Here is a 19,241-nt window from a genome sequence, read left to right as displayed (position 1 = left end):
TTGATGAGAAAGGTATATCTGTGGAGATGGTGTGTTGGGTCAAAGGAAGGTAACAGGAAAATGTAACCCACCTCAGAGCATTTATTGTAAAGAAGGCATTGTATTCACAGATGGTACCTTGTGTTCAGACCACTATATGCAGTCAGGAACATGGAGATACTGAATTTCCCCTCTTTTGGTTCTTCTCTTTCCTGTCAGATATTTGTCTGAATCTGGTGTTTCAGATGAGCCCTTGTTAGCCATGTCATGTATTTAATCTCTCATCTTTTCCACTTGCAAATACATCTGCCTCTTCCCTGGAGCAGCTTGAATGAGCAGAATGATTTTTGTATACCAGGAGCTGATACTGCAAAGCAAAATTTTAAGTAATCAATTTCAGTGTTACTTCAGTAGTGAAGGCCTAGTTAACACCATTGTTTCTTGTTCATTGCATTACTTTGTAGTTTTAAAAATGTCTTTCTTACTTTTTCTTGACAGAATACAAATGAGACTGAAATTCTATTTTGCTCAACCTGACTATTTCATGCATCTGTGTCTTGCTGGCAAATAAGCCCAACTTTTTCTTTTGCCTAAGGAGTGAGCTTAGATTGATGTGGCTCTGCCTGCTTTAGCTCAGTTAGCTCATGAAACAGAGTGGGGAAATATTGCTGACATTCAGGTAGTTGTATTTTCAGTGCACAGCTATCCATGCAGTGTGCAGCCCAGGAACTGACATATTTCTGTATTAAGTGCTGACAGTCTTGCTTACTTAAAGATTAACCTACCCAGGTTTTCAGCAGTTTGTCATATGGTACAGTTGTAAACAGCAAGTGTGGAAGTGCAGCAATATGTTCATCTGCTCTTGCTTTGTTTAACATCCTTAGTGAGCAGAGCTGGAAATGGTATGTGGCAGGCTGCTGTGACTAGCTGTTATTCTGATATATTTACATATCTATATCTATATATATATATATATATATAAGTCCTGAAGTTCCTGAACACTGATTCTGGCTGCTGAAGCAATGTTCTTTGGCCAGAAAAATGTCTTAAATCTACAAGCTGAAGAGAACGTGGAAGTGACAATTTTGTAGCAACAACCTCAGAAGCCACTGGTTTGGGAGAGCAGGAAAAATGGCTGGAGTGCAATTGTCAGTGCTTGTGAGGATCTGCCCTTTGGTGTTTCTTAAACTTGGGGAAAAATTACAGAGAAGTGTGGTGAAATTTTCTTCTTGGCTACCTGTATGCAAATTGCTTGAATGCTTGAAGATGAGCTAGATTGGTTGCTGCTGTTAAGTTAATAAACAGCTGAGTGGAGGGACCATCTCTTGGATCTTTACAGCATGAGGGAGCTCCTCTGATGTCAGGAATACCTTGCAGGTTTGTTTTAGGTTCTCATCTTCTGGAGATTGTTTTGAGTTTATCCCAAAGTGGCTTTGCTTGGCCTGCACTGTGCCTGAATTCAGGTGAGCCTTGATTATTGCTCACTGATGCACAAAGCCTTTATTCCATACTTCATGGAGTGTGAATAGAGCTGGGGACAGGCAACAAGGATGGTCAGAAATCAAGCCTGACCTGTTAGGAGAGGTTGGAAGGATTGGGACTTCTTAATTTGGAAAGAGAAGACTGACTCTGGTGTGGTAGTAGTTTTCATCCAGGTAACAGCTGCTGCAGGAGGTGGAAATAAGCTCCTCTGCAGGTCTGCTGGTGAGGTGGGGGAAAATAAGGAATGGGAGACACGAGATGTGAATTTTCTAAGAGTAGTTAAAAACTGTCATGTAAAAAACTGTGAGACGGTGATGTTCCTCATATGTCAACATTGCTGATTTCTATTTCTGCCTTGCTGATTTTAATAAGAGATAGTGAGAGAAAATTACAAGGTCAAAGTGAGAGGCTGAAATTCAAGTCTGAATTGCAAGATTATGCTATGTGCATGAGGCAAGGCATGAACTTTGTCTCAAATTGGAGATACTTGCTCTCACACTGTTGGTGAGGTAACATCCTTGAAATATTAAATATGGTTTGACATTTTGGAATGTTTCAGAATAATGGGTTTCTATTGAAACTTTATTACCCTCACCCATTATAAAAATGCCATTGTTTGAGGCTGTGCATTGTGATCCAGATGAACTAATTATTTATTGAGGAAGTCACAACACTGAAATAAGGAACATTAATTGTTTGTTCTTCCTGGCAGTGCTTCTCAGCAACATTGTTAGGACAGCTAAGCGAACAAAGGTTTAGTGCGGAACTTGTGTAATGGTAAGAAGTGGGGAAAGTGTTATGTCTTCCAGAAATTGGACATCCATCACAGGAACCTAGTAAGCTTGGGGGAGAAGAGACCAAACCCTCAAAGCTTATCATATCCTTTATAAGTGGCTTCTTGGACAAAATTTACTCTAGAAAAACAGATAAATGGTGCCTGTCCTTTCCAAACCTTCATGATGTATTTAGGTATTCCTGGTTTTCTCTTAGATCTCATTATGTTTTCCAAGGTGAATGCTGTTAGTGGAAACAGATACCTTGTTGGTTTTTAATTTTGCTTGAGGTTTTGAGTAGCAGCTGCATTTTTTTTTTCATTGTGCTACCTTTCTAGTTTTTGAACTGCAAATCAAACAATAGCAATAGCAATAATAAAAATAATAATGCCAACCAAGTTTATGCTGCGAGTTGTGGAAGGCTTGGGACAGGGTGCTGGAGGATGTATTGTAGGACATCCGTCTATTTGTTGCCTGTTTTGATGAGTGATTAAGGAAACAATAACTGGAACTGCAGATAGGATGACAGGCTGTGACTTTCCCACTGCTTCCTTTGGAGCTGGTTGGCAGCAGGAAAAGATTGGGATATTGGTTATGTGGGGGGATTTATGCCTTGTTGTGCTGAGAACTGGGAAAGTTTGGGAAAGCTTTGCTTTGAAGCCGACTGGTTCTCAGTATAAGCCTGCATCCATAATTTTCCAAACTTAGGAGATGGCTCAGAATCAGGATAAAAATCACTTCCATGATGTCTGTCAAGGTCAAAGCAAAAGTCTTGAGTAAGCATACTCTTGTGTAAAGTCCAGAGTTCAGGATATTTAAGGCTTGGACTCTGCACTTGTCTGGCCTTGACCCTTTCAGTGAAGCCCTTCAGCATTTTCACAATGTGAATAATGATAGTGATCTCTGAAAGATAAGACTGGCCAAGAACACTAAAACTGTTAATATTTAATGAGTCATGTTGAAGTGAATGTACAGAAGGTTTCTTTTATTATTCTTGTCAGTGGAGCTTAATAATGGAAAGCAGGAGTTGCAGTTCTATTTCTGACTTGTGGCAGTTTGTCCATAAATGCACTATGTCCAGTAAGTCCTCTTCCTTTATCTCAATTAACTGATTTATAGTAGGTCCCAAAGTATATTTCATAGTTCTCTTCCTTCTGAAGGTTAATAAAATTCACAAAGTTTTAAGAAAAAAAATTATAACTTTACATAGTTATGAAAGTTTCAAATCTAATTTTCCTTTTTTTTTTTTTTTTGAGAAATTATGCTCAGAAGGAGTGCTTGAGGGATTTAAATTGTGCTGTTTACTTTCACAGCTATCATGTGCAGAATGTGTGCAGGGAGTGTAAGCTAGAAGCAGCTTGCTGTACATCAGAATATCTGAAATGTCATGCTAACAACATAGGCAGAATTTAAAATTAAAAATGGCATGGCTCGCTCAGCGAGCAGGCTTTGTAGCTACTGTTGTTGCACAGCCTTGTTCCCTAGATGCTGAGCATTATGTAATTGATCTGGCTGTGGTTTTCCTCACTGGTCTCATCCATGCATGGCAGAAAACCTAGTAATCTGTAAATCGTGTGGGGGAAAGAGCAGGTTAGAGACTGTCCCTTGTCATTTGATATTTGAGTGCCCCTGCATGTGTCATATATTAGTTTTATTTTCTACCATGACACCTAGCTATGAGGAAAGAACTCTCCAGAGTGTCTTAAAAGACATCTTCTATTAAAGAGGGAAAGAGTTAAGCAAAATGCAGACTGTAGATCTCACAGCTGGAGGCAAAAGCAATATCCAGGGATGTCTCTCATGCTATAATTGGAAGAAAAGCAGGAGAGTGTGGGGTTTAGTTTCCCTTGTAAGAGTGTTTTGTAGAGCAGTGGTTGTGCGGGCTGAATGGGGAGAGAGAAGATAGGTGGAAAGTGTAAAACTCTTAACAGAGCTATGACAAATGTTTGGCACAGGCCCGGAGAAACAAATGACTGTAATGCTTACATTTTGTGTAGAATTCCCTAAAGATCATAATTTACCCTGGGAGGAAACAGAAGTTGATACTGAACAACGTCAGGCAGCCCATTGTGGTGCTAATCCTGTGCAAGATTAAATTTGAGAAAAAGAAGCAGGTCAGGCAATGGACGTGGCACCAAACTAGGCTCCCTACTGTGGTATCTCAGCACCTCAGGACTGAGGTGCCGAGTCACCGAGACCACCCTTGGGGGGCTCGGGAGTCCTGGAATGTTGCCAGAAGTGTCTGGTGGCTGGACTTTGATCCTACACAGGAGACGACACCTGTATGAGGATAGGAGGATTTCACCGGAGTGAATGGTGAAGGGATTAGTTAATTAGAGAGTGAAACACAGGGTTTAGGATTTCTGTACAGGGGGGTTTAGAGAAGTAAGATGGAGGAATTGGGGCGTGTCCTGTCCTTCTTCTTCTTCTTCTTCTCCTCCATCTTCTGTGGTGATGGTGGCACTTTGGGATTGGTCATTACTAAAAGTGCACTGGGCAATAAGGGTGAAAGGTATTGGGGAAAAATGATAAATATTGTATACATAACTTTGGGTATAAAGATAGGTGACCGCCCGGAGGGCAGGAGAGTGTGCTCATGGCTGGCTGCTGAGCAGAGCTCTGTCGGGCCGAGAGAAAATCTTTTAGATAAACAATTAATAAACACTGAGACCGAGAAAAGAACTGAAGCCTCTTCTCCTCCTTTGAAACGCGGGCTGCCCCAAGGCCATCCCGGGCCTTTCCAGGCCATCCAAACAGCCGAAAATCGGACACCCTACAGAAAGTGATCTGGTATCAGCCTGAGTTCTTTGTGGTGCTAGGCAAAAAGGACTCAGTTTAGGAGAGCTTTTCCAGCCCTGTCTCCATGGAACAAATACCCCCTGAGGAATGGAAATTCTGGAGAAAAGACACAACTGAAAACTTAAGTGTAAATTCAGAAATGTGTTGTTGGATAAGGACCGCAGAAGGTCTGGCACTCTGGAGTGTCTCAGGACTGGCTCCATGTAAATGCATCCTCTCGTGAATTTTACTGAAGTAAAGAGGTTTCTGAAGTTGGATTTTGCTTGATTCATTTGGGCCCATGTCCAGACCAGCTTGGCCTATATTTTGGCCTAATGAGTAGGTGGCTGGCATGCCACCAAGTGTATTGTTTGTTCTGCAAGAAGCACGTAGGGACTGATGAGTGTTTCTGTGGTGCTCTTTGCCTGGACCTGTCCAGGAGCCCAAGCAGAGCATGTGAAAGGGGCTGCCCAACTGGCTTTCTGTAAAGAACTGACTGTGCTTTTTATAGGAGCTGAGGATGACTAGTACTTGAATTCATATTCATAGTCCGCAGTTTGATAGTGATGTTTTGTTTTTCGTAAATTGTCCTTTGCTTTCAATTAGATCCTCACCCTTTTCCTTTTAGAAAAAAAACTCAAAACAACAAACAAAATCAAACCCAGCAAGCTGTTTGATACTGCATTTGCAAGTTGTCTGTGGTGTTCCAACTCCAGAAATAACCTTGTTTTAATGTCAGACAAAGCCATTCTTGCATCCAAGCGCAGAGAGGTTGTAATTAAGCTTTGTGCACTGTTACCTGACAAGAGATGCTTTTTAAGTGTGAACCACACACATGATTATTAGTGCAGTTGGCTGGTTGCCCATCAAAGCACTGATTATTTTCTACTACAGCTACTCCAGTTCCTCTGCTTTCAGTTTCCTGTTATCTCACATGGACATCAACAGTCCCTTTGCCAAATTTCTTAGTAAAATCATCGCCCTCCAGACTCACAGGAAGAGGATTTATCAGCACTACAGGAGTTAATTGCTTTAGGTAGCATATGCCACTGTCCTTTGAACAGTGAAGGTGCAGGAAGGTTACACACACTGTCAGTGAACCAGTTTGAAAGTGGCTCTGTCTTGGTGCACAAGTTAAGGCAATTAGTAACAGATTCAGTATCTTGGATCTGCTTATCAAAATGTCTCACAAATGTGCTGCTGAGGTACTTTGAGAAATGCTGTACTTCTAAAAACTGGCATTTCCTGTTCATTTTTTATATGCCTTGCTTAGTTTGGCCTTTTTGGGTGCAGTTAGTCACTGAGTGTAGTGCTTAACAGCAGTTAGCTGCTTGAACACACAATTCCTGAGTAAATTTGTCCTTTGTATCTCATTCTCTTTCATGTATGTTTCCCAGAGGAGCTCCTTCAGCCAGATCTGTTGCAGGAGTAATTATTTCATCAGGATTTAATGTATATCTTGATTGCACTTTGAAGACATTCTCTTGAGGAGTTTTTATAATTTCAACAAGGGATCATAGCATGTAAACAAGAAAATAAACATTATCTTTCATATTAATCAACAAGACAATTAAATAATAAGCAGGATTGTTAATTGGTACTTGGAGATAGATGCTAATGACTGTCTTGAGTTCCACAATGACAGTGCCAACAGGTAGAGACTCTTTACTGCACAGTAAAGCTGCATATAATTTAGGAGGCATTACAGCTTTAAATGTGCAGCTGCAACCACAGTGAAGCTGTGCAACTGTGTTCCTGGTGTCCTATTTCAGCATATGTTTTCCTACTGAATGAAGTATTAGCAAGGAGATTTGAGATTTAGTCAGTTAAATCAGTTCTCATTGCCACCAAACTCTTGAGGTTCTGTATAATCCCATGCTTGTGGTGTTTTGCTTCACTGTGGGATGCAGTTCCTGCTGGTTTCAGGATGCAGTAGGAGTTAAAAGCTGCTTCTTTCCTCAAAGGCAAAAGTCCAGCTTGTTCCTCAAAAGACAGTGGCTTTGGGCTCCCTCTGAGTTTGGAACTAGAGCTTCATTTTTTCATCACACAAATCTTTGTCTTTTTCTAAATACTGTAGTGTTTGTATAGGGAGAAGGAAGCATGTAGGGGGTCTGCATCTGCAAAAGTTGAAATAAAAAGGTTCAGGAGTTTAACACACACACAAGTTTTGGAATATAGAGAAAAGGACTGGGAATTTTGGAGATCTGTACTGAGAGTCCTGCTGTTGTACTAACTAGCTGTCTAATTTTAACTCAAGTACTCAAGTGCCCAGTTTTGCTCCTCAGACACAGTCAGTTTTTTGTACCGTTGCTCACTTGAAGCCAATAGTGCATCTGGAAGAAACTGTGCAGCCCTTCTGCTCTTGGTGTCAATATTTTCATTTAATCTCAGTGTTAATTTCTCACCTACAGTGAATATAAGCAAAGGAGCAGTTTCCCTCTCTGATCAGCTTACTAGGCTGACTAAGCCTGAGGCTGCCTGACAGTGATGACAAGATACATGGCAAGGTTGGGGTTCTAGATTTACCCTTAATTCATTATGACAGCAAACACTGCCTTGGTTTCTCCATGGGTCTGTGCTTAGAATACATCACAGATGTTAGTGCCAGTTTGATCTCACTGAAAAGTACTTGGAGATATGGGCTGAAAGACATGATGAAAATATAAAGTAGTCATTTTATAAAGATACTTACTAATTTGTTCAAAGTGACAAGCCCTTATCCTGCAAGCATGGAGCAGAATAGTGGTTTGTCCCCAAAAGACCTGCTGGCATCAGCAGTGTGGTCTCAGCAGGTCCCCAGATGGTGGCAGGGGGACACCCTGTGCTTCTGCTGCCCCAACAGCCATTCAAAGGAATGGTATAAGGTAACAATTTGGATGCTTTTATGATATTTATCTGTGGAGGGACTGTCTACTGACAGTCTCAGGGTCAGATCACGAGTGTCCTTTTCAGGTGGTAAAGCTCTCCTTGACTTTGAGAGAACTGAGGTTTCACCCTCATTGCCATGCCCAGCTGCCCAGCATGTGCTTGCCAACATATATATTTTATTCTGCTTAAAATAATCACTCTTCAGGGTGAATTTTATTTTCTCATGTGGGTTTTGATGTAGGGAAGAGTTTCTGTTTTGGTTTCTTGCTATATTGTTTGGTGCTGCTGATGGGGAATAGCAGAAAAACCAGATTATGTTCCTATTTGTACTCACAAGGAAGAATGTTACAATTTTAATTGTATGTTCTAATTTTTGCTCCTTCTTCATCTTTTATGTTTTGAAATTCTACATTTCAAAAGCAGGATCATTATCATTCAGCACATTAAAGCGTGTCTTTTTAATAGCTTTCCATTTTAATGCGAAAGAATGGAATTGGGGAGGCAAAACCAATCTGTCTTGAAGGAAATTTCCTGTTATCCAAGGATTTTCTGTGCAGCCAACAGGAGAGGATCTTGAGCTTGGCTTACTTGGAGTGCTATCCTCTGCCTTGAGTAACTTGTAGAGTACAAAGAACCACTTTCATAATGTTATTACCAGCAAAGTCCATCTGGTTCTGCCAGTGACAAGGGGATTTTTTTATTTTTTTATTACATCAGTGAGATGTTAGTTTTTTTAGGATTCAGATGTCAGGCTGTTGGGGGAAAGAAAGACAAGTTAGATTATAATTGACGTTTTGTTGGTGGAGAAATTAACTGAATATTTTGCCAGTAATTTTTCTACCCATATTTCCTTTATTAGTGTCCTGATGGCTTGTGCTTCTGAAATCAGATTAGAATGCAATGACTTGATTTGTTAAGCAGGCAGTGATGACAATGAGCATCTGTTTGTCTGGTTCAGTTTCCTGTTAACACCTAAGTAACATTGTCCTTTCTTGCTGTTACTTTTATACAGAGCAGCACAGAAGCTCAACCTGTCTTCGAAGAGAAAGAAATACCATCCACCCCTGCCACACACACACGACTTCTCTATTTATGCCACTAACTTTAGTGGCATCCTGCAGCTCTGTCCTCCCCCAGCACCACCCTGCCTTCTGAGAGCTGTGTCCAAAATCAAGGACAACCCTGGCATTGGAAAGGTAACTTTGATTTCAATATTTTAAAATATTTTTCTAGACAAATTTTAACTGGGCTGGAAGGTTCCAGCCCAGAACAGAGCTGGATCAACTCAGGAAAAGGGTCTGGGGATAGAGAGAGCCTCATCCACTGGGTGCCTGGGTGCTGTTGCCTCCAGTGGACTTTGCAAAGAGTAACAGTCAAAATTTACTTTGACATCCAAACCCAGTGGTCCAAACCCAGTGCCCACACAGGCTTCAGCTGCGGAAGAAGCAGTCTCTGTGCTGCCAGCAGGACTCAGGCGCTGGTGCTGTCTCTCTGCTCAGGTTAAAGGGGAATGCTGAGAGGGCTTTGTTTCCCTCTGCTTCACATGGAAATGAAGTAGCAGTCTCACCAACTCAGGAAATGCAGCACCTTTGAAATGAAAAATTTGGGCTAAGTTTATCTAAAATTAATTAAAATACAACCCAATTACTTGGAGCTTTATTCATATTTATAGCTGTTTAATCACTCACACAACAGAGTCTGAATACTTATTTGCATAGGGTACAAGAGATTAGTGTTTGAAGATAGAATTGAAGTATGTAGTGTGCACAGGAGAGCTAAAATATGCACCTAGAGTAACTGTACAAATCAGCATTAATGTGAAGAGTTTGTCAGCTTAAATACCTGGAGCTGACACTTGCTCACAGAGAATACTCTGTATTTCCTAACTGAGTTTGTGCTTAATGGAAAATAAAGGAGAAATTTGGGCTATTTTAAGAAGGTGAAAAGTCACAGAGGAAAATGGATTGGTTTTTTTTTCTCCTGCTTTTCCAGTGTCTTAGAAAAGAGAATGTAATGATGGAATACAGTAAACCTGGCACAGTAAATTAGACATGCCCAGGTAGAGAAGGGTTTGCTAAGGAATGTCCTTTCTATGTATGAGTTTTAACAAACCCATTTCTTGTCCCTGTTTTTTTTTTTTTTTTTTTTTTTTTTCTGTGTGACTCAGTACTTGGCACCAGGAATAACAAGGGAGCATTGGCATTTCTGGGACACTTTGCCTTCGGAACTCCTTTAAAGTGTGATTGTATATCCTGGAGCCTACAGCTCAATAAAACTGCCTCTGCATTCTGTGCCTGCAGCTGTGTGTAGCCAAGAGCCCACAGCCTTTTTCCTGTGCTTTGAGGGCAGCTGGGGGAACTTCCCAGCATGACTTTTGTACCTCATGGAAAGCACTGGTTTATCTGGTGTCTTCAAACAAAGTCTGTGATCAAATGCATGATTGCAGAGGACAGATGATATGCCTTGGGTCATGTGCTCTGCCTACTGTTTTCATTAGTGAGTAGAGCAGAGAACTTTCCAAGGGAAAAGCTGCACCAGAATTCCAAGGATATGGCAGGAGCCTGATCAGCTCAGCTGTGGGAGCTTCTCCTCCAGCACAGGTTATGTCTGCCTGTTGATCCTCAAACTGTGTGTTATTTAGCTCTTGGCTGAAAACATGAAAAGCATAGAATCACAGAATATCCTGAGTTGGAAGAAATCTACAAGGATCATAGAATATTGAAGATTCTGTTTGTTGTGATCCTTGGGGATGGTCCTCTGCAGGGCCAGGAGTTGGACTCAGTCATCCTTTTGAGTCCCTTCTAACTCAGCATATTCTGTGAGGGCTCCAGCTGTGTCCTTCTCACCAAGTACTTGTTGACCACAATTTGGAAGAATCCTGTGCTTTGCTGGAGAGGATAAGAGTTCTCTGTTAATTGAATCAGCCCTTTAGTCCTTGAGTTGGGATTTAGAGCATCCAAATGGTGATGGAGTAGTCCAGTTACCAGTTTTAATGCTCCTCAAAACCCACTGTGTTTCAGCCATCTCTGAAACACAGTGTAGTGCAGGACCTACTAAATGTCCCTTAACCCATTCCTCTTTTACAACTTTATAAATATCACTGTTTGCCTTAAAAAAAACCCCTCCGGCACTACAGCTTTTTCTAAAAATTATGAGTCAGCACAGATGAAATTCATCTGTCTGAATTCTTCGAACTTGTGATCCAAGAAGTGTCACTCCTCTATAGGTGTTGTTTAGTACTAAAATTTCATAGTTTCATCTTTTCTGAGCAATGCCAAACAGCTTTTGATGGCATGTAGCTCACTACGCATTAGCACTCTCCATTATTTCCTACTCATTGGCTTCTGCTGATCAAGATTTACTCAGCTGGTGTCTCGTGATGAGGGTGACAGGAATAAAGCAATTAGTTCTCTTCCTCACTGCTTTAATTATCCCAGAAATGGAGAGGACAATCAGTAAACACTGGCAGTTGTGCTGCGGTCCTCTGATAACATCAGTCTCTCTTCTAACAGCTTTTTACTTTAAATTCCTCCTGGTTGTCATTTTCCTCACCTTCTTCTTGCAGCCTGTCCAATAGTGAATATAAGATACCCGTATGGAACAGAATCAGTGATGAATTCTGGAGTCACTTTTTCCTACCCCAGCATCTGTGGCTGTGTTTGGTACTCAGTTGTGGTTTGGGTGATCATGTCATCAGTGTCCCTCACTATCACTGTGTGGTTACAGGGGTTAAACAGCTGGTGGGGCAGCCTTTCCCTCCCACACCTCTGAGGAGAAGTTGTTGTGCGAGAATGAAAAATACAAGTAACAAGCTGGAAACCCTTGCAGTGTCCAGGATGCTTCAATGAGAGGAATGTGCCTCCCCTTATGAAAAAATGAGGAGATGAATGATATGCCAACTGTGCCAAAATACTATTTATTCTACATGAGTAGTGCCTGAATACTGCAGTGACTAATTATTGTTTGTACTGACACATTCTGTGCAGTCCCATTTCTCATAAATACACTGGAAGCTTAGAGTAAAATACATGTTGAAGCATTTACAATGGCAAATATGACTGGCTTTCTGTATTGTCTCTGCAGTAGTAATTCTTAACATTTTTTCCATCCACTGATACTCAGGGTTGATTCAATACACTTTAAGAGACACAGAAGCAACATGGAAAATATAGTATAATTTTTGGGCCAACAGAGAAATAAAAGTTATTCTGAACTGGGTGATGAGACAGTTGAATCTAAGGAACTGATTGAAAGCAGCATCTGGACTGTCTTGTGTTCTGCTGTGGTGTCAAGAGCTGAACAGATCCTGCCAATGGCTGTGAGACCTTGTCTTGAACATCTGAGAACACATCTGGGAGAAAGAAGAGACTTGAGCTCTTGCTTTTTATAAGCCCCATGGCTGCAGCAAGTGCAGTTACTGTGCATTGTGAGCACTGCTGGGCAAGGCAGGAATGTGGAGAGATTGTGGTGGCCAGTTCTTGCACGTGCACTCAGTTATAGATTATTTGAGCCCAAGATCTAAATTTATTCTTAATTTAACATCATCATCTCCATGCTTATCATCCAGTTCTTCTGTGGTGAAATTGCTATACAGCTTTTATGGTTGAATACATTTGTTATTAGAGACTTACTGCGGCAGAGAGCCCTTAAATATCTTTTGCAATTTGTATTTATAATTTCTCACTGTTTCAAGTGGTCTTCTGGAAGGTGGAAAATAAATGTCTTATTAATTTCTTTTATATTTCAGAAATACCAATTTTTTCTGCTTATAATAATTTCAGCAGCAGTGTGTGGACTTGTCCTGTGATACAAATCTTTAATTAAGCCTTTTGCTTAATTTTTTTTAGTAAGACTGCAAAGTGTTATACACTCTCACAGGTCCTTGCTGGGGTTGTCAACACACAGGAATACCAAGCAGGGAAAAGTTGAAAAAAAAGCAACAATTTAGAACAGGAGGTCTGCCTTGGACCTGTGTTTCATATAATCAACAGTAATCAAACTCCTGCACAAAGGAAGATCCCACTATCAATTCAAACTGGATACTGAAAGGGATTTTGCACACTGGCTGATAAATGTTACGTAGCAAATTCATACCTTTCTCTTGAATGTGCCAAAAGCATCAGAGTCCAAACCATTTAGTTGAATCCTACTTAAAAGGCAATGATCCAGTGCACTATGATTCTTGTAACTGAATCATTTTTGTGGTCTCTCTGGGTGTTATTAAATTTAATGTCAGAATAGTAGGAAAGACGTCTGAAAGCCATTTAATATTGTCACTGGAAAGAAGTTAGATTATACTCAATTTCTGACATTAATGTGCTACTTAAGATAATTTATCATATTGTGGTATTAAGAAAGACATCCTTTTTACAGTGGCTGCCGTATAGCATTCTAATGGGCTATTTTTCTTTAGCATGGTGGGAAGCCTTTTTCATGCAAAATGTTATTTTCTGGGGTTCTATTCAGCTCATGCTTTATAATACTGCATCACTTACAACAGCAACTTTAAGTGCTTGTCTCTTCCAAGGATTCTGTCAATTTTTTTAATGTTAGAATGACAGAATGCTCCTATGTGAGACAATTGAAGTGGAGCATTTAGAGAGAGCCTGAATTGTCAGACATGTTTCTTGGACAGGTATATGCATACTGCTCTCCATTTATGAGTTTTAGACATTTACTTCCATTTATGCTTTGCTAAGCCATAGCTAAGGTACTGCTAATATGATTTACTGATCGTGCAGGGTTGTCTTAGGCGTGCTGTGTGTCCCATTCACTGGTTCTTATGGTGGTTTTATGATGGATAACAAATAGGTACTTAATTTTGTCATCTTTATGCTCCTTGTTCCCTAATGACTGAAGCATTATTTCTGATATAAGCCATGGATCACAGTAAACACTCACTTATCCATGTAGGTACCACTGCATCATCCAAGGAACTTGCAGCCCTGCCAAAACACCTTGAACTGCTCAAACAAAAATGTGGAAAAGTGAAATAGAAATACATAAGTTCTTGTACTTTGTTTTCACCTTGAAAAAATGAAATAATTTTCCTTCATGTCTTCTGAGAGCCCAGAATAAATTCTTTTTTAGCATAGTACTATATAGAAGCGATTTTTTAAAATATTTTTTAGGTTCTCTCAGGGGAGCTAGATGGTCTCTGCTAGTATGGCAATTTTACATATAAATTTGCCATCCATTGGTAGTGGCAGTATATGAAAGGCTTGTAAGAACCACCCACAGTAAAACAATTTAGCAGGGGTTATATATCTGTCAGTTACAATTAAATCCATGAAAAATATTGGCTCTGAACTTGGACTTTCGTAATGTAATTTACACTATAGTTGAAAAATAAGTGATTTCATTGGAAAATGGTCTTCATTCAACAGAATCTGAATTCTTTGTAATTTCTTGCTGAGAAATCTTAATTCAGAGGGGTGGGTGTCTTAATGTAGTTATTTAATTAACCTGCTGTTATATGCCATTTTGTGAACATTGGACAAAATTAACTTCCTTGGCTCCACAATGCCTGTCAAAGATACATGTTTCTAGGGAATATTTAGTGTCCATTCAAATTTGTTATAATGACATTTATTGCTAAAGACCAAATTGCTTGTTCATTTAGGGATTATGATACCACTGTAATGCAGAATTTGACCAGAATTTTTAAAATGGATTCCAGTATAGTGCCAGCACCTTCCCAAAATACAGACTGAGTTGATTCTAATAAAAAAAGGCTTGAGCACATGTATTTTAAAATTTTACATGCTTTTTAATCCATTCCTTTTCATTTTTTCCTTCTCATTATGTCTAATATGAAACTTGACAACTCTATAAGCATCAGATGCTAACAAAGCATCACTACAAAAACATAAACACTGCACATCCATTGATTTTGAAGGAGGTACCATATGTTACACTTATGCCTGTGCTAACATACTTGGCTGGGTCAGGACTCTTAATTTCCTCAGCATTCAAAATGCCATGGAATCTAGTCATTACCTAGTGAATTAGTGGAGTCTTCTCTGTCTACTTGTCTTTCCCTAATTAAACTGTGTAGAGTGTTTGGCACCCTCCACTGAAAGATGAATGACCAATTTTCTAAGATATATATATATGTATACATATATAATTTTTTTTTTGTATTTGCTGCCTAAAACATGTAGTAGAGGTCCATGATAGTCTTAGGAACAGAATTCAAATCTTCTGGTTCTTAAAGTGTGAGATGATCCTTCCCCTTTCTCTGATCTCAGAATTTAAAGCCTTTCTGTCTCTCTTGCTTATGGGTTAATAATCTATGAGAACCTGATTGACAATCTCCTGTCTGTTTCTGTCTAGAATTATGTAGGATTGTGTCATTCTCTCTGTTGTTTGGTGGCTCTTTTCTCTGCAAATTCTTCTGGGACAACACATGCCTCCCTGGTCTTGGAGTTTTGTATTCTTTGATGTGTGGCTTTGTGATACCTTCGTTCACTTTGGATCCAAACTGTATGGGCCTTACTAGATAAAATTGCCAGCTTGCTTCTGACCATCCATCTCACCTTCAGCTATCAGTTGCTTCAAATTTTGGGTTTCACAGATTTTTGGTCTATCTCTTCCTTTTTCCAGACCTGCTTTCTGACACTGACATACTCTTGATGCTCTGCACTGTCCTGAAGCCAGCCCATTGTTTTGCCTGGTGTGACTCCTCTGTCCTGTTCTTCTCCACTCCAGCTGGTTCAGGGTGTTGGGGAGATCTGGAAATTATGAACTCACACCAATGGGTCACATGGCAATGCTGGAGAAGGTCACAGCATGGGAACACTGACTCCACATGACAGGGGGGCAGAAAGTCTCTCCCTGTGATCCTTTGGGGTGAAACGGAGTAGCCAGTATCAAAGGAGGAGGAGTGCTGCAAGGGGAGGAAGGGCTGGTGCCAGCCAGGATGTACATCCCTCAGTTTCTGAGATATTTTGGTGTTCAGGTGAAAACTGTTAAATATCCATCCAAATTTGACTTTCATAAAGGTTAAAGATCTCAAGATCTAGAGTTTTGTCTCTGGACTCCAACAGGTTACTGATATTTGAGTGGATCTGTGGTTCTCTAGTGATCTCATAGCCTTGTCTTCCACACAGAAGACTTTTCTTTCTTCCCCTCTTTTTTTTTTTTTTTTTTTTTTTTTTTAATCCACCCTTTTGCCAATTTGTCTCCTTGAAATCCCATATGTTTTAATGAAAATGGTGATTTTTGTTCTTATGCTTCAGCATCCATCCCTTAGATTTGCCCTTGCATAGCTGGAGCAGATGAATTCTAGTAGCTGTTTTCTTTTGTCACCTTTCTTTGCCCTGGCTTCCACTGTATGCTGACAGATAAACTTTAAAAAAAATAAAATTCTTTGATTGCTTGAAAACTCTCTCTCACCCTTGCCAGTGAAGGTTAAAATAACACCAATTGTTGGGCTGTGTGAGGAGCCTCTGAACTTATGCCACCCATTTCTAGAGTTTTTCCAAATTAGATGCTAGTTTATTTATTTTTTTGAATTTTTTATCTTGTAATGACATATTCAAGATATATTTACCGTCTTCTTTTCCCAAGTACTTTTGATTTTAATAGGATTTCCTTCAGCAATTCTGCTGACCTCCTGGTTTCTGCAAATACAGGAATTTGGAAAAGTTCAGTAATGGAGTGTGAACCCTCAGTGTAGAAACCCCACCAGATTAGAGTCAATTAATTAATGAGATACTTCAGTTGTTTCCATGACTTAAGCTGTCTTCAGGCACTGAGAAAATGTTAATAATGTGCAAATATTGTGATATTTATGTTTATTTTATTTTTATTTACAGAAATTGAACTCAAATACAAACCTACTCTCTTTTTCCATCAACATCCTCATTAAAATAGAGCGTCTATCCAGTATTCAATGCCTGCATGAATGTCTATGTACAAAGTCCTATATACTTCAGATTTATAAACTTTCACTTGTAATTCTTTTTTACTTTGCGTTGTTCTCTGCATTGAAGAAGAAACAACAAAAGGGGGAGAAAAGGAAGTAATAATACTGAATTTTAGCAAAAAGGGTCATTCCCACCACAGGATGGATGTCTGTGTTAGCTCTCCTTACGGAATATAAAAGTTGTGGGGTGTCCTGTGTCTGAGATGACTTTTCTGAAATCACCAAATTTGTATTGTCTTTTCCTTTTTTGTGCTCCCTCTCTCTCCCCTCACCCCCAATCCTTTTAGCTCACTTCGGTTCCCACCCCCCTGACCTGTTCTTTTTCCTTTAGACCTGTCTATTTTTCCATTTCTTGATTCATTCTCCTCTAAATTTCTTTTCTTCTGTTTGTTTGCTTTGTACAAATGTAAGCACTAGCTGGTACCATTGCAGTTGGAGTTGACTCCAGAAACCTGGACATGCTGTCAAATAATTGCCCACAAAAGGTGCGATTTTGACTGGGCCTGAAATTAATTTTACCTAATTCTAATAATTCATTTTCATAAGCAAATAAAAGCATTTGAGTGCAGTCACTGCTGATTTGCTCCCTAGTTATGGGCCAAAGTTCCTTTCAAGTTTATGGGCCCTGTGTTATCCTGAATCCTCCCTCCCTGCAAGCCCTTGTTTCTGGATGATTTCCTGTACCACATATTGCTGTCTCTACAGGTGAGCATGCCTTTTGTATGAGGAGTAGATAAAGAGACCCAGGAGAAGCTGCAGTTTAATTGCAAGAGCCTTGCTGGCTCTCTGGCACTCACACTGTACTGTTTCCCTGCAGTATTGACTCCAGAAGAGTACTGGGATGAACTTCGGAGCTGAGAATATAAACCTGTCACTTAAATTGGTCCTCAACCACAGGCATGCAGGAAGTGTGAGAAGAATAAACAGTATTACACCAAACCTTTCCTTTATACACACAGAAGCATGTGCATGCACCCAGGATCTGCCTGCTCTCAGTTTTTGCTTTTGTGAGGGGATATGTTTGAGTAATTTTTGTGCTTGATGGCACTTCCATGAGCATTTCTGCTTTATTTCTGAGTGAAATGAGCCTGGCTCAGCATCATGAATGAGTGTGGCACATTATAACTCTGCAATTACTGATACATATCACATACAGATATATTTAGTGGGCAGAAAAACTAAATGTGAAATCTGTTTTTCTACTCTGAAAACCAGCTTTTATACACAAAACACTAAAGGGGGAAGTCCCTCAAGCTGCTTTTCTCTTCCCCCTCACATTTGTCTTGAAAGCTCACTTCCATTGTAAACATGAAGATAACCCTTGAGTCCTGCTAAGTTTGGGATCTGATTCATTATGGGATCTGATCCATTATGGGAAGCTATTTTAGTATCTTTCTGATTCAGAGAGATGGTCTAAAAAAGCTAATTTGTCACACAGGGATTTTCTGTGGGTGAAGCCATCACTGTGTTTAGGGGGAGCAATGCTCTGATGGAGGTAACTTGCTGTTTAGGTCAGGAGCAAGCCAATTTTCCTCTTATCCAAGCTCTGGCTGCTATAATCTAATAATAGATGGAAGAGAGAACAGAAAGGACTGTTTAGATAAGTGCTTTGAAAACAGCATATATTGTAAAATTCATTTTAATCAAGTGACCCTCAAGTGGGCATTTATACTTACATATATTTATATATTTAGAGTTTATTTCTTTTTTTTTTTTTTTTGCCCTGAGGGAGGTTGTTTTTTATGAGCACCTTGGTAGCATGTCAAGGTTGAGCTAGCAGGCTAATACACAAAGCTGGCTTCATGCAGCTTTTATGGGGAAACAGCCTTGAGTGTGTCACCTCTGATGCACTTTGCTTTTGAGGCAGCTGTTTCATTTATTCTAAGGTTTGCTTGTTTTCTGGGACTGTATTTTCATATTTGTATTACTGTGAAAGGTGAAAGAAAAGAAAGTGTTGAATCAGGGGACAGCTTAGTCAATAGGTAGAAGAATTTGCTTCTATGTTTGATGGAGCCTCCTGCAGTGTTTATGGGAAGGGTTGGTTGTTTCTTAACCTCTTTGTTTAGAAGAAATGTTGGGAAAAAGCTTTTAGAGCTGCTTTGTGGAAAATATTTCCTTTGAGGGTGCTTGAGGAATTGTGCAGGGATGCCTGTGTGCAGCTTAGCCCCATAGAGAAAAGAAGATGGAAGAATGGGACAGTTGAGAACTTGAATATTTCAATTACCTGCCCTCCCCAGCTGGTAAAGGCAGGGACAGTTCAGCATGGTGCTTCCTGCTGCTCCCACATCTGCTGTGGATCATCCTGGCTTGGCCACTGCATTTCACTGCACACACTGGGTGCAGATGTGTCTGCTGTCACCTTGTCATCTTGTCTGGTACGAGTGTCCCTCAGTCCCTGAGGGTGCTCAGCCTGCTCTGGTCTCTGCTTGTTG

At 40.1% G+C, this 19,241-nt stretch overlaps 1 protein-coding gene across 7 annotated transcripts in view; it reads left to right on the top strand.

Annotated features, from left to right (window-relative positions):
• The window catches only part of KIF26A (kinesin family member 26A), a 97,688-nt gene that overhangs the window by 60,830 nt on the left and 17,617 nt on the right, over positions 1 to 19,241 (top strand). For 5 of the 7 annotated variants that reach the window (XM_074542278.1, XM_074542281.1, XM_074542279.1 and 2 more), the window contains one exon: positions 8,893 to 9,076. In XM_074542278.1, the coding sequence (XP_074398379.1) occupies positions 8,893 to 9,076 (184 nt within the window). Of the gene's footprint in view, positions 1 to 8,892; positions 9,077 to 17,624; positions 17,736 to 19,241 lie in introns of those variants that run through there. The other 2 variants (XM_026791202.2, XM_014264544.3) reach the window with 2 other exon arrangements.

This window comes from Zonotrichia albicollis, chromosome 6 (assembly GCF_047830755.1).
Source record: "Zonotrichia albicollis isolate bZonAlb1 chromosome 6, bZonAlb1.hap1, whole genome shotgun sequence".
Lineage (NCBI taxonomy): Eukaryota > Metazoa > Chordata > Aves > Passeriformes > Passerellidae > Zonotrichia > Zonotrichia albicollis.
Note: the sequence above shows the minus strand (reverse complement) of the source record. Positions and strands in the feature narration are given on the sequence as shown.